Source organism: Symphalangus syndactylus, chromosome 9 (genome assembly GCF_028878055.3).
Source record: "Symphalangus syndactylus isolate Jambi chromosome 9, NHGRI_mSymSyn1-v2.1_pri, whole genome shotgun sequence".
NCBI lineage: Eukaryota > Metazoa > Chordata > Mammalia > Primates > Hylobatidae > Symphalangus > Symphalangus syndactylus.
This window is the reverse complement of record NC_072431.2, coordinates 126,596,650-126,613,055: the sequence shown is the minus strand read 5'-3', so window position 1 is coordinate 126,613,055 and position 16,406 is coordinate 126,596,650. Positions and strand designations below refer to the sequence as shown.

Here is a 16,406-nt window from a genome sequence, read left to right as displayed (position 1 = left end):
GAATTTGAGTGATATTCCAAAAGTAATTCCCTCCCCAACTACTTAATGACAGCAAGAAAGGTAAGCCTCACCGTGGCTGCTACCCCATGCTCTGTTAAGCTCTTTATGATGACTCCACGGAGAGTATCTTCTTCGCTGATAGCAATACCCAAACCCCCCTGATCCTAGAAAAGTAAAAACAAAAATGCTCAGAAGACTTGAAACAGATTAATTTTATCCAAATGGATACCAAGGGTAAGAAAAGCAATTAAAACTCTTCTGAAGTCCAGAAATCTAAGACCTTAGACCTTAAATCTAAGATCTTAGAAATCTTGTCTTTTCTTAAACTTTCAAATTTTCCTAATGAGAATAAATTTTCCTCCATCAAACATTCAAGTGTTTTCACTCTTCCCATATGTCTGACATCTTTCGTAACTTTAGCAAAACATCTAGACAGCAAAAATACATTCAATAATTCAACCAAAACATTCAGCATTTACAAATTTTGTCTAATGACTGAAAAGGTCATTCAAAACCAACCAAAGAATCCCGCTTCTTCTCTGGACTCTCGCTTGGAAATAACAACAGGGTCTAGCCCCTTCATTCTTTTCTGCCCCTCTTCTTCCTTTAGCAGGCAGTCTGCCATTACTGATGCAGAATCTGTCCTTTAGGGGGCTGGACACTCAGAGTTGTTTCTCCACAGAACAGCATTTCAATCTGCTGCAGACTGAAAATGACTCTCAGTCCCAAGACAAGCTCCTAGAACCTGCCAAGGCTGGGGAGCTACACCTACTTTGCTACATTTTCCACATTTCCCTTTATCAAAACCAAATGTTCAGAAATATTGGCTTTTAGCTTTAATGTTTATTTTAATAAAATTAAAGTAGAGTTTTTAACATTTTCATTGCTAGAGCTAGCAACCTTCTAATTTTTTCTCCAGAGAAAAGTTACAAAAAGCAAAGAAGAGAAAAGGGAATCTTGACATGGTTTCTCTGAAATATACACACAAGTTAAATGTGCCATCAGAGATGTTTATGGTCATGGCTGTGACATCAAGGTAGGTTTCAACATCATTTTAAAGATTATCAACATGTGGCTCTTCTGAGGTAGATTATTAATGCCTGATGAGTTTGAAACTGTCACTGACCATCTCTCTACTACCTCTCTCTTTCCAGGCAATCAGTCACATCTATCTGCCAGAGTAAGGTGTACCTTTAGAGTGAGCAGAACTGACTTTACCTTCTACCTAACTATAGAAATTTGGGTATGCCACTTAATGCCTCTAATCCTCAATTTTCTTACCTACGAAATCTAGATTTTCTTATCTACAAAATGGAATAATAGTACTTGTCACAGAACAGCCACGAAAGTACTTTATTGGTACAGTGGGTATTTGCTGATTGTTTACCTAATACTGCTTCCCATCTTACTCCTCTATAAAAATTGATTTAGAATATCTAGCCTTCCCACCCACTCCTCTCTCTCCCCCACCTCCATATTCTCTCTCCCACCTTCTTCCCTCACCATGTTTCAGGCTGTAGATTAAAAATATGAGCAGAAATTCTTTGATACTTCTCCCTTCAAGAAGGAACCTAAAAGCATGGGCTAGACTTAGTGACTTGATTCTCACAAAGAGAATACAGCAGAAGTAATGGTGTATAACTTCATAGCTAGGTCAAAAAAGGCAAAGGGACTTCCTCCTTGCTGTCTCTCTTGGATACCTTGCTCTGCAAGATGCCAGCTGCCATTGTCCTAAGAAAACTCAAGCAGCCCCATTTAGAAGAAATAAGGCTTATTGCCAGCAGCCATTTGGGTAAATCATCTTGGAAGCAATGTCCAGCCCAGTCAAATCTTGAGATGACCGTAGCCATAGCTGGCAATGTGTCGGCAATTGGACAAGAGATTCTGAGCAGACCCCCCAGCTAAAATGCTCTGAAATTCCTAACCCATAGAAACTGTGAGACCATAAATGCCTGCTGTTTAAGTTGTGAAGTTTGGTGGTAATTTGTTACATAGCAAAACTTAAGGAGCTCCAAGAATGGGGTTTGAACAACTGAAGTCAATTCTACAATTACAGTCCCATGGTCACAGTCCCTGGCTCAAAAGTAGACACATGATCTGAACTGATTCAATTAGGATGAATCTTGGAACTTTTGCTCAGAAGGCTTGAACAGCCATTCTCTCCCTTCCCCCAAGATACATGTAAAAGAGGTAGCACATGGCCCAACTATGGCTGGCAGCCATTCTAAAACCATGAGAAAGACAAGCCTTGGGATAAAGCTGACACTGAATGGCACAGTGTCACACAGACAAGGAAAAAAATGGGCTCTTGATGACACTATTCAGTCACAGGACCAACTACCCTTGAAGGTTGCTGACCTGAGTCCATAAATCCTCTTCCTTGATGAAACCTGATGGAATTAGTTAATTTTTTTGTTATTTGCAATAAGAGGAGTCCTAAAAGAAACAATAAGCTACAAATCTGCATGTATAATATGCCCAACCTCAACTAGAATACTACAAAAAGAACTATATACACATCAACAAACAATTTATTGATATCAGAAAAGCAGGATGAGGCTGGGCATGGTGGCTCAGACCTATAATCCCAGCACTTTGGGAGGCTGAGGCAGGTGGATCACCTGAGGTCAGAAGTTCAAGACCAGCCTGGCCAACACGGCGACACCCCATCTCTAATTAAAGTACAAAAGTTAGCCAGGCATGGTGGTGCACACCTGTAATCCCAGCTACTCAGGAGGCTGATACAGGAAAATCGCTTGAACCCAGGAGGTGGAGGATGCAGTGAGCCGAGATCACACCACTGCATTCCAGCCTGGGTGACAGAGTGAGACTCAGTCTCAAAAATAAATAAATAAATAAAAATAAATAAAAAGAAAAGAAAAAGAAAAACAGGACGACACATAAGAAAGGATAACAGCATATGAATGTGCAATTTTTTATCTAACTGCTCAACTTTCCAACTTACTTTTACCCGAGTGCATATAGTCCTTAGTAAGAAGAGATCTGAGATACTCTGCTTGGGGCTAGTTATTAAAACACTACCACACAGGGAATAGAAAACAAATTAAGGAAATATATTTTTGTGGGTTTTTTTCTGATTTAAAATATTACTTTAAACGTTTTTTAGAGATGGGGTCTTGCTATATTTCCCAGGCTGGTCTTGAATTCCCACCTCAGCCTCCCAAATAGCTGGGACTACAGGCATGTGCCACTGTGCCTGGCTCCAAGGAAATATATTTTTGAACAATGATTTGTATAATTAAACAGCTAGAAAAGAGTCAACAAGAAAAGTGGAATTAAGCTAAACAATTTAATATTATTTGGAGAGTTATCTTGAAGGTAGAAGCTTCTTTAAAATTCAAAAGAAGAAAAACTCTTCATCATATTTCAAGGCTTTCACCACATAAAATTGTATGGATATGAAACACAGCTTTGACAATCATAGAAGGCTACTACCTGCTTTGATGTACGGGTACTTTCCTAGTGCAAACTGTGCCAAAAATAAATCTTTAATCAAAAATGTTTTCTGATCAATTGAATTTGCATTTCAGTCAGCTACTATGAGTTTAGATTCTATGTATGAGAGCTTTCTGTTTATACTTCTATTTTCCCATTTTTTAAAAATATAAAAGATTAAAAATGGATAACTGAGTTGTCAAGAGTTTCTAAGGAGTCAAAACAGAACTAGAAATGAGCTGTTATTAGAGCTCCCACTTTTAGACAGTGCAAAAATCATTCTCTTCCTGACTCTCCTGATCTCAACATTTTTCCCCTTATGCATGTACAGCACATAACTGTTCATTCATTCTTCCTTCGCAGATACCTACTCAGTCTGAACTACGTCGATGACACTAAGTAATGGAAAAAAAAGTGAGAATTTCTTCTCTCAACATGTGTGTGTTTTAGATGTACAGAAAAGATACCCACATCAAAGTTCATCACAGGAGACAAGCTCTAGGGTCAAACATGGTTAAGTGACAAATAAAATGAAAATATTAATAGTAAGCACTATATAAGCCAGAATATTGAAGTAATATTTCAAAATAAACAGAGGTGAGATTTAAGTTGGATCTTTAGTGTATGTAGGATTTACATAAGTTAAAAGAAATCAGAAAGACCAAGTGATATAAACCAAGGCAAACAGGGATAAATTCTCAAAACCTTCTCCATGAGCTTTTGATTCAAATCAGTTTGACTGAAGTACAGGATTCCTAGAAGGAACATACAGGCATTTTAGAAAGGCAGATGGGGTCCAGTAGCAAGTTGAAACAGGTAATGGATGGGAAATGGGACTTGGAGGCAGAAGACCAGAGTTCAATTCCAGCTCTACTATTTGGAGTTATGGGAACAGTTCAAAGTGGAGAAAATAATAGCAAGGTCACAGGGTTGCTAAGAGGTAAATAACATAATGAACAAATGTTACATTACCATTAAATTACTTTGTCAAATAACTAACTATAATTTAAAAATATATTCATACATAGAATCTAAACTCATAGTAGCTGACTGAAATGCAAATTCAATTGATCAGAAAACATTTTTGATTAAAGATTTATTTTTGGCACAGTTTGCACTAGGAAAGTACCCGTACATCAAAGCAGGTAGTAGCCTTCTATGATTGTCAAAGCTGTGTTTCATATCCATACAATTTTATGTGGTGAAAGCCTTGAAATAGGATAGTAAAAATGACAAAAGATTTCAGCTGATTCATGAGTGTTAGAAGCTGTTTCTTTCTCCCTTCTTTGCTTAATTTTTACTCCTAGAGCCATGTAATAATGGGGTTAGGAGTGCCAGGCTTAGTGTAATATGTCACTCAACATCATTTGTAACAATGGCTTCCTCAAGAGATGTGTTCAAGGATATATTCTATGGGGAACTCAGAAATTCATGGTTAGAAGTATTAACAAAAATAATTATAATAACTCACACTGTGGTAAGCACTTCGTATAAATTCTTTCATTTAATCCTTCCAATAGTATCTCTATTATAAAGGGATTTTCCTCATCTCATGAGGAAAGTGAGACCCAGACAAGTCAAACGGTACAGAAAAACAGCCTGTTCTATGGCAGGAGTGACATCACCTTGAAGTGAAACCGCCATGGTGACCAATGTTTGACTCCTGCATACCAAGGTGTTCTGTAGCGAGCCCTGTAGCATAGGTAATCCTTCATAAAGATGTTTACCTAACCTCTCCACTGATAACAAGTTTCAGCAAGAAACTCTGAGACGTGACCAGCTACATGTCTTTATCCCTGCTATGTAAAGAATACTTTCTAAAGGGTGGATGCTGGGATCCACTGTCTTGTGGCCACCAGCAACATGGCTTCTGTACGTGAAGTCCCTATTAAGTATTTCTTTCCGATAAGCTTGATTTGTCAGCCTCTTTCTTCAGAATCCCAGCTCCCTCAGTCTTTGGAGGTTGCTTTGCATATACCTGCTCACCATGGAACAAATGGCTTGCCTATTGCCCAGAGAAGTTAAGTGACTCCAAAGCCCACACTTAAAATCATTAAAATCATGGTTAATTGCCTCTTCTGTCTAGCTACTTTTAAAAGATTCTTGTATGTTCCCCTTACTTACTTTGGCTTTCATCAATAAATACATTCTAGCTACCTGAGCTTTAGATTTGTTTGAAATCTACATATAAATGGAAGCTCTCAGTGGGCAATACATTGAGGGTCTCCAAGGTCTTGCATTCCTCAATAGCATCTAATTTAGAAAGGGAAGTACACATAATAGACAACTGCTGAATAAATAAAAAAGGAGGCGAAAGGCAGAAACCAGCTTTTATACCGCAGAATGAAGGAACCTTGCTCATTAGCTCATCCAATCCCAACAATAACCCTTAATACAGGCAGCCCCATTTACAGAAGAAGAAAGTGAGGACCAATGGGATTAAGTGATTTATAGGCGATCACTCAGGATGTGAGAAGGGCTTCTGACAGACAGCACAGGCTTCTGTCCACCCATCCAGCACAGGCTTCTGTCCACATTGCTAAATGCCCAGCCAAAGAACTTGAATATATCTGTTTGGAAATGAACGTCTTTGGGAAGTTCTGAGTAGGGGATTAAGATGCTATGAACATCTATCAAGCACCTTAATCAGGTAGCCTGATGTGGAAATAGAAAACATCAGAGAAAATCAGTGACAGGTAGCCATCAGGCAACTCTACCAGCTTATTCATTCCTAATTATTAAAACAATAATAACAGCAACCAATACTTGTATATGTGTGCCAGGTGCTGGAAACTGTACATATGTATATTTAGTTTTCACAATATATACTTAATTCTCACTACAAGTCTATGAGGTAAGTTGGACAATTATTAAGTCCATTTTCAAAAGGCAAAACTACTATGTACTGGTTAAGAAACATGTTCAAAGTCACAGTCTCATAGATAGTGAGTGGCAAATCTCGGTCTCTGACCCAGGTGGTCTGGCTTTAAGTCTGTGCTCCCAACCATTACAGTATGCTGCTCTTTATTCATCTAACATGTTCATTCCACAAACATTTCCTGGGCAGTCATTATATCCTAGAATATACTAAGCCTTAGATGATAAATTAAAATCAATACCATGAAAGGATATTTAAAAATTATCTAATTTTGGACTTTTCTAAAGATCACCATAAACAGATTTTTAAAAAAATCATTCATTATAAAGTATTCAACATACATTTAAATGTTTCATAATTAAAAAATTATAGGGAAATGACTGCACTATTAAATATTATAAACTCTTACTTCAGGATTTAGGAGGAAAAGAAACTAAGAGCAGAAATCAGAAAGGGAAAGAGGAAGATGTCATCTCTCTTAAATGGCAATAGAATGAGGGATTCTCAAACTGAAGTGTATGGACTTCTTGATAGAAAGGTAAAAAGACTTAGCCGGGTGCGGTGGCTCATGCCTGTAATCCCAGCACTTTGGGAGGCCGAGGCGGGTGGATGACGAGGTCAGGAGATTGAGACCATGGTGAAACCCCGTCTCTACTAAAAATACAAAAAATTAGCCAGGCGCAGTGGCGGGCGCCTGTAGTCCCAGCTACTCCGGAGGCTGAGGCAGGAGAATGATGTGAACCTGGGAGGCGGAGCTTGCAGTGAACCAAGATTGCGCCACTGCACTCCAGCCCGGGCGACAGAGCGAGACTCCGTCTCAAAAAAAAAAAAAAAAAAAAAGAAAGGTAAAAAGACTTTAATAACTTCTTTTTAACCACAACAAAAATAGCCCATGATAAAGACTTCTCTTATATGTATAGTACAAGACTAGAGCAATGCATTTTTGTGTATGGTTATCTACTGTAAAAAACAACAGCAATAAAAAAATCAATATCATCAGGGTATTTTTTCCCCCTGAAAACAGAAGCTGACCATGTGCCAGGATAAAGGTACTATTATCATCTTCAATTTACAAATGAGGAAACTGAGGCAAAGAACGATCATACAATGTGTGAAGAAAGTACTTGACGAAGCAAGGTTTCAACCCAGACAGAATGACTCTGGAGCCGAGGCTCTCAAGCATCATGCTGCACTGCCTCCTGGTTGGAGAGTGGTAATATGGACCACTCTCTTTCCTTCTGTCTTCAGCATCTCCTATAAATATTCTCTGACCTCCCCACCCCACCTCCTGCCTTCCTCTTCTTCCTGGGCACTTCACTGCTCTTTCAGCTTATACTTATGCTCATCCATTGTCCACCTGCTTACCTGCATGAACCTGAAACATCCAAATGCATTTATAGGTGTCTGTTCAGCAAATTGCCTTTTTAAGGCAATCACCTGAGTCGGAAGTTCACTTCTAAATATATGAGCTTTCTTATTTTTAAAGGACAAGACTATAACTTCTATTTCTTTATTTTTATTTCCTCCGTAGCAGGACCTCAGTAAAGGAATCAATGGACAGATAACTAAACTTCATAATTTGGAATAATTATAAAAGGGCAAGCTGGACCCCTGATAAAGTATCAGTTAGCACAGTCATTTTCAAACTTAAATGTGCATAAGGCAGGTCTAATAAAACACAAACTTCTGGGCCCAACCCTAGAGTTTCTCATTCAGCAGATAAGTTTGAGTGGGCCCAAGTGTTTGCAATTCTAACAAAACCTCAGATGATGCTGATGCTGTTAATCTGGAGACCACACTTTTGAGAACACAGTGAATTAGAACACTGATGTAAAGGAACTCACATTATTTCATTCCAATTCAAAGCAGATTTACCTTGGGAAGCTCCAGATGTTGCACATTTTTAAATGAACTGAGGTCCACAGCTGCATCAGAAGTAGTAACAGTTGGCTCTGTCTGACAGAGGAATGACAAAAAGGGCAACTGAGTGTTAGGAATTTTGATTTGTTTAAATATAAGGGCCACTTATTCAAAATTATTTTATACATTATATAAAATTATTTTAATACGTTTATTTATTTTAATACACTATTGCTATTTTAATACATTTATTATAACACATTTTTGCTATTTTAACATTCTATGGAATTTATGAACATTATATTCTCTTCAAAATACTTATGAGGTGTAACTGGACAGCAATCAGTTGAGAGCACAGATAGACCAAGTGGCTTGAAGACTGCCTGGGTTTACTGTATAATGAAAACCGATGGCAGCCCAGCTACCAAATGGTGAAACTCAGTGACAGAGCATCAGCAGAAACACCATTCGTTATTCTTTACTGTGTTATCAAGTGAATCGAAAACTTTAAGGAATGTTATTAAAATACCCCATTTCCTTAAGAGACATATTTAGTACAACTAATATGAAAACAAAATATATTACTTTATAACCTAATTATCTTAAAAAACCACGTGGCTTAGTTGAACGTTAGGAGCAGCCAGAATGAGACAACGATTTGTACATCTATCTTATGTATACATAAGCTCTATGTTTATATATTCATTTAGGAAAGAATGTTTCTCTTCCTACAGGTACCCCCATTGATAATCGCCAAAGTTCCTCTAATTTTAAGCTTTTCATTCCCTACTAACTCCTTTTATTCATCATACACATGTATCCAAAGCTTTCCTAAATCAAAACAAAACCACTCTCCCAATTCTCTGTCACCTCTCCTTGACTTCTTGTCCATAATTTGCTTTCTCAAAAACCACTAACAGTCTCCTAGTTATCAAACCCAAGGGACTCTTTCTACTCATCTTCTCACTTCTTGTTACATGGCAGCATGTAGAGCTGTGGAGTGTACCCTTGAAGGACACTCTTCTCCGCTGCTCTGCCGTATGCCCTCCCGGTTCTTCGTGGTCTCTGATCTCTTTGTTAGCATTCCTCCTTATTGTTGCTACCACACGATTCTGCCCTTGGCCCTCTTTCTCTCTAAATGCTCTCTGTAGCAAGCATCTCAGCCTCCATGGCTAAGAAATGCCAAATCTGCATATACAGGAAATCATCTCTAAACTGGAGACCAAATGTCCCAATGTACATTTTTACCAGGCTATCCACCAGGCACTTCATTCTTAACCTGCCCCAAACAGCATGTACCATATTTTTGCAAATATCTTTCTGTATTTTCTATTCAGTAAAAGACAGCCATCCCTCATGTCACTAAGTCAGATATCTGAAAACCTTGTATATCCTATCTGTTTTATGCTCCAGTCCAAAGAGCAATATCTAGTATAAGGCAGAGTACTCAGAAAATATGTTAGATAAACACATCTTCAACCATTCATTTTTCCTCAATGAGTACATTTAGTTGGGGATGAAGTATTACCAATTTGGGTCTTAAACATCTGATGTAACCATTCCCTCTTCCAGCTTTAGTTCAGGTCCTTGTTAACCATTCCCTGAATTATTCCAATAATTATCTTACTTCCTCTAACTTAACTTCTCTCCCCTGCTACCTCTGATTTTTCTCTACAGTACTGCCAGAGAAATTTTTAACTATACATTTCTCATCCTTTGAGCTCCACACTGCCTCAAAGACAAAGCTGGCACATGTTAGCCTATCAATGTATCCCATGATCTGACCCTGTCCCCTTTAACATTGACCCTTTCCTCACCAGCTCCCATTCCCTGCCCCTCATTGCTCAGTGATGCTCTATAATTTAGCTTCCTGCACTGGCCAAAGTCTCCATGCCATTCCTCACTCCATGCCCTTCGCTTGCAACATTTTTGCCCCCCAAATCTTCCAACATACACTTCATATGTAACCTTCCCTATAAAGTTTTATCCTCAATTTCTTTTCAGAGGCAGAACTGGTAACACTTTTGCTACCTTCACTATTCCCTAGGCAGACTACAAGTACTCTTCACATAAGTGGTGTGCTTATTTCCATGAGTGTCTTCTTATACTAGGATGTACACTTCTTGAAGGCCAAGGCTATAACTTATCTACCTCTAATATCCCTCTCTAAGTGTTATGTAATTGTTGATTGAATTAATAAGGCTCACATCAATCAAGTCTTCCCAGAGAAACAAACATAAGTTACATATACCTCCTTATTTTGAAGATTTTCTGAGTTAGAAGGCAAAGGTTCTACTGCATTTCCAGGACATACAGCCATCTGATTCACTGCATCTTTATTTCTAAAAGCAAAAAAGCAACAACCTATTATAACATAATGATATTATTTTCATTCTCTTACTTCAAGAATCAGAAGGTTATTAGAGAAAATTATTTAACTCCCAAAACCTGGAACTATGACACTTACAAATTTACAAATGTTTTCTTTTCTTTTTTTTTTTTTTTTTTTTTTTTTTTGAGACAGAGTCTCTTTCTGTTGCTCTGGCTGGAGTGTAGTGGCACAATCTCAGCTCACTGCAACCTCCGCCTCCCAGGTTCAAGTGATTCTCATGCCTCAGCCTCCCTAGTAGCTGGGACTACAGGCGCGTGCCACCACGCCCAGCTAATTTTTTGTATTTTTTTTTTTTTTTTTTTTTTTTAGTAGAGACGGGGTTTTGCCATGTAAGCCAGGATGGTCCCGATCTCCTGACCTCGTGATCCGCCCGCCTCAGCCTCCTAAAATGCTGAGATTATAGGCATGAGCCACCACACTCGGCTACAAATGTTTTCTTTTCATTCAAAAGAACTCAGAGTAGAAATGCTAACAAAAATATTTGGTAAACTAGCAAAAGAAAATGATCACCTGATAAAAATTATTTTCACTTTAGAAGGGGCACATTTAATGATTGATGAGGCATTCTGATGACTTCTTCCATATAAAATCTGACCATTGATCTGTGAGAAATAAATATCATTAGTTGGGCCTGAAATCTTAGTATCATAAAGTTTTATCACCCTTCCTCATTAATGAAAAGCACATTTTTTCTTCCTTTAAAATATATTTTATATTAAATGTTATATATTTTCCTCCCCAGAACATGAATCTGACTTTTCATGGTGAATAAAGAATAGCTCATGTTTAAAGCCAGCATTAAAATAATGCAAATGAAGTCTGACATCCACAGACTGCTGATAAAGAGGCACCACTTGGACCAACCTCAGGAGAGTAGACAGCAAATTTCCTGGCAGGCACTGGGCTCCCAGCATGCTCTGCACAAAACGAGGGCTCTGTGGAAAAACTTGTGACCTGCAAGACCATCCTGGGAAGTTCCTTACTGTCATATTTCCCACTTAGTCTCAAAACTAAAGCCCTGGAAATAGGTCACTGGGAGAAGAAATGCTGAGTAGATTCAGGATTTAGGCAGCAAACTGTGCCTAAACAGCACAGTGCCTAATGCAAATGACTGGCTCGGTCATTTGGTCATTTAGCCACTGCTGACTGAGCCTCCCATGTCTACAGGGAAACATACTCAGCATGGGAAGAGTACAAAGGCAGTATAAAATCATGTGGATCCTAGCCCAGGAGGGGCAAGGACAAACAACACAAGCACATAAAATTCTAAACCCTATAAAGTATGGTCCACAAATTTATTTTGTTTGGCAGGCTGAGTTACTGCTTGTTATTTAGCCTTAACCTTGACCCCACCCCACCTCACCCTCATCACTTCTCCCATTAGTGATTCAAGTTCCAGAATGTCCAGTGGGTCAGCCTCTGGGGAATGACTGGTCACTTGGCTTTTCAAAAACTCCTAATAAAAATGCAGCACACAAAACAAATGCTTTTGAAGTGTGAGCTTTATTACTATCTTGGGGCAAAAATTGTTTCTGGTGCTACACAGTCATGACCTTTTAATGGAAGTTAATGGGAACATGGACTCTACTTAGAAATTTGGTTTAGAGCCAGATTTGCTGCAATGCAACTATTTTATTCAGCAAGCAATGGCTTTCTCAGTCACTATAAGGTGTGGGTGATTTTCTGGAAACTGACGGTTCCATTACACTTATAAAACAAGAATAAATTTAAAGTTTTCCACAAAAACTTACCTCTAGAAGCTCATCTGCAATTTGCAATCGACCATCTTTTCCTGCAGCTCCATTTGGATCAATCCCCACTATGAAGACACTCATCCTGGATCGGTCTTTGTTCCCAGCAAGACTTAGGCCCAAACCACTATGACCTTTCTCCAGTTCAATCATATGCAGCTCGCCTGTTAGGGTTCCATAACGCCCTCTGATATTTTCTACATACAACAACAACAACAAATACACATTTAAAGTTAATTTACAGTCAAATGCTTTACTGTGGGAAGCTATTTAGTTTTACCTCAAAAGGGCAGATTTTATACCAAAATGTAATCTTTGTCAGTTAAAAGCTAAATAGACTAGCCACTTGGGCATCAGGACTGGTTTCCTGGAGGACACAAACTTTGAGGAATTTCTTTGCATCTAGGGTGCAGAGAGCACAATGTCTGATTAATCAGTTCACCTTGGGGTGGTTATACCAAAGAGAAGTAATTCATATTTATAAACTATCAAAAGACTATGATTAAACCAGAAACTTGATCATTTGCAGAGGAGAACAGAACTAAGGCATCCAGAATATCTGTGTTCACTGATCTGTGGGAGCTTTTCTCCCATAGGAATTTCAACATTGTGTATCACATCATGTTGGGCAGTTGCTTGGTAGATCTATGCAAAATGAAGAGAATGAGCTTTCTTATTGCACAGAGCTATTAGGCCAGGACAACTTGATATATGTATCCCAGCTTTGGGACACACGTCCTAATTAGATGAGACCATTGACATCTCCTACCCCACATCTTCAAGAGGTGATGGTTATTGTGCACCCTCTTTAATCTAAAAGGGCTGAGGCCTCACGCAGGTGCTCCAATGCACAGCCACAGATGAGCGACCAGCCAACAGCCAGCATTACTTGCCAACCATGTGAACGAGCTGTCTTGGAAGTCCAGCCCAGTTGGGCCCAGTCACCCACTGCCCTTTGATAGATTAATAATAAATTATTGTTTTATGCCATTACATTTTGGGGTGGCTTCATAATAGAAAACCGAAACATTCCAGTTCACGTTTTCCTCAAGAGTACATTCTGACCACACTGATTGTTAGCAATATGCTCTAGTGTCACTGAGAACAGACTGAGAAAACTGCAAACTTTACCAGTCATCTTAGAAAATGTTACTATATGGCTAATGGGCTAATGACATGCATTCTACATTGATTCTTAACAGCATCAATTTCATAAACTATTTCCTGACTCCTTCCACAATACAGCAGCACAACTTTTATGTTCTGTACTTCCTAAAAAGATGTACTACAGCTTTCTTAAAGGAAATAATTCGATTTTTAAAATAAAACTTTTTAAAACAATTACATTGATAACTTTGGGCTGAATTTTAAATATTTTCCTGCAAAATGGTATTTCCTTAGAAAACAGAGACTCCCTATTGGTCCTAATAACAGCTGCCTATGAAAGACTGCTGGGCGCCAGGCGCTGTGCTTAGCACTCTTTTGGCACTATCTAATTGAATGTCAGCAACCTGAGGGGAGAACTCCATTTTAAAAAGAGAGATAACCACTAGGCTAAAGCTTAGAGACAGTTAAACAGCTTAGTCAATGCCTAAAGTTTTTATCTCCACAATTATACTATGTCACCATTCTGGTATAGAAAATACTCCAGAAGTTCAAGGTGTGATATCAACAACAACCAGATTTTACATGAGGAATCTGAGGCCCAGAAAGGGGTGGTGACTTGTTCGAGACACACAGTAGCTGATCCAATACTAGCTTCTGAGAGAGTGCCCTGTCCTTATTAATTCTCATACAAAAGGCAGAGTGAGCTTTAACAGCACTTTTAAAGGAAAGGAAGAGCATGATTTCATGCCTCAGGAATGTATGCTGTATTCAAGCAAAACAAACACTATTTCTTCCCACACAGAATTGCAGTATATATCACAAAGCTGCAACATACTTATTTATCCAGGGCAAAATCCTTGAGAAACTCAGAGCTATTTTAATACCTCTTATAATTAAACGCATCATAAAAAGACAACTTACTCCAGCTGTAACCAAACTCATCCTCTTTGTCCACATCTTGTGAGATTTTGCTTGCAGATGACTGTGTGTGATCACTACCCATTTCTGCAAAGGCTGAAGGAGGGGGTGGGGGCACACTGCACAACAGAGCCTTCTCTGGCTCTGACTCTGACTGACTGGGTGCCTGTGGGAACAAAAAGAATGCAGTGGGTTTGTGCAGTCTAAGGGAGAAAACTTCAAGAAGAAGAAATAAGAGTATACTGTCAAAAACAAAGACTGGCTTTAAAATATCTAACAAATAATGGAAAGCTCATATATGTATATAACATATATATAAAATATTTAACAAATAATGGAAAGCTCATATATATATAATATCTAACAAATAATGGAAGGCTCAGATTGTTAAATATTTTATATATTTTATATATATACACATATATATGAGCTTTCCATTATTTGTTTGATATTTTAAAGCCAGTCTTTGTTTTTGACATGATATTCTTATTTCCATATATATCTATGTATACATACAGATAGATAGATATGAAATATTAGATGGGATTCAGGTAAAGTTTAAATATATTAAACCAAGTAGTATCAGAGAATAATTCACTAAACTTTTATTTGCTATTTTAAGCCAATGAATTAATGAATTTGAAGGCTTAAATGACTTGGTAGAAAATTGTACAAACTTTCCCTTCTAGAAAAAAATGTCATTCAAAAGTTACAACTTTTGGGTCTGGGTAAGATTTCAGGCATCTAGAAAAATCTGCCAAGAAACTTAAGAAAAAAAAAAATTCACAAAGAAGTTGCCCTTCAAAGCTTATTAGTGAGACTAAATATAAATAATTATTTATTACTACCTGAATCCTCTCTCCATATGATTCTCTTAACAAATCCAGGACAGTAGGCCGGGCGCGGTGGCTCACGCTTGTAATCCCAGCACTTTGGGAGGCCGAGGCGGGCGGATCACGAGGTCAGGAGATCGAGACCACAGTGAAATCCCGTCTCTACTAAAAATACAAAAAATTAGCCGGGCGTGGTGGCGGGCGACTGTAGTCCCAGCTACTCGGAGAGGCTCAGGCAGGAGAATGGCGTGAACCCAGGAGGCGGAGCTTGCAGTAGGCTGAGATTGTGCCACTGCACTCCAGCCTGGACGACAGAGCGAGACTCCGTCTCAAAAAAAAAAAAAAAAAAAAAAAAAAAAAAAACAAATCCAGGACAGCAAGTATCATACATGCAGGCTTGTCTACCAGGGAGCCAGTTTGTTAGCACAGAGCACACAGTTGGATGTGAGAGGCATGGTTTTAAGGACAACACCAGCTTTCCCTTGCCAAGGCAGATCACAAGATAAATGAGGAAACACAGGAGGCTCCTTAATAGAAAGTCAAAGCATGGCATACTGGCTGTCACTTAGGGTCATAGGTCCTATTTCAAAAAAAAAAAAAAAAAAAGACTTGGCATCATCAAGTTCTTATATTGCAAAAATAATTGCAGTTTTTGCCATTAAAACTCCAATTACTTTTGCACTTATCTAATGTTATAGATGATCAAACAGAATGTTAGAGTTTGAAAGGTCTTTAAGTCGCTGAGTTCATTTTATTCATTTTGCAGATGAATAAACCTTTTGAACCTGAGGCTACATGAAATGAAAGTTTTTATTTCAAATTAAACAGTGGTACTAGACTTCTTTTTGCTTAACTGTTAATCCAGTGCACTTTCCATTACATCGTGTTGTCTCCTCTAACTTGTATAAGTAAGACAGTACCTAACTCAAAGGTCAGGAACATCCAGCTAAAGTTCTAACCTTGGTATGAAGTTGTCCCTGATACCTTGAACCTATAGTTTTCCTAAATATCTTTATTTTACTTTTTTACTATGTAAGAATTTCTCTGATACACCATTTTATTATATATGTTTATATCTAGAAAAATGTTAAGATTTTTTTTAAAAAAACTGTCTTCTTATAAGGATACATTAAATGATAAACATGCACAAATACTTAGAAATTATTAATTGGTGCCAAGAATTAGAATACCTAAAAATATATGTAACACTA

The 16,406-nt window shown here is 38.2% G+C and overlaps 1 protein-coding gene across 12 annotated transcripts in view; it reads right to left on the bottom strand.

The window, feature by feature from the left end:
* MPDZ (multiple PDZ domain crumbs cell polarity complex component) overlaps positions 1–16,406 on the bottom strand; it is a 183,235-nt gene that overhangs the window by 26,393 nt on the left and 140,436 nt on the right. For all 12 annotated transcript variants that reach the window (XM_055294247.2, XM_055294252.2, XM_055294253.2 and 9 more), the window contains 6 exons: positions 14,366–14,528; positions 12,338–12,534; positions 11,097–11,188; positions 10,446–10,536; positions 8,210–8,290; positions 72–164 (listed from right to left, as the gene is read on the bottom strand). In XM_055294247.2, the coding sequence (XP_055150222.1) occupies positions 72–164; positions 8,210–8,290; positions 10,446–10,536; positions 11,097–11,188; positions 12,338–12,534; positions 14,366–14,528 (717 nt within the window). The remainder of the gene's footprint in view (positions 1–71; positions 165–8,209; positions 8,291–10,445; positions 10,537–11,096; positions 11,189–12,337; positions 12,535–14,365; positions 14,529–16,406) is intronic.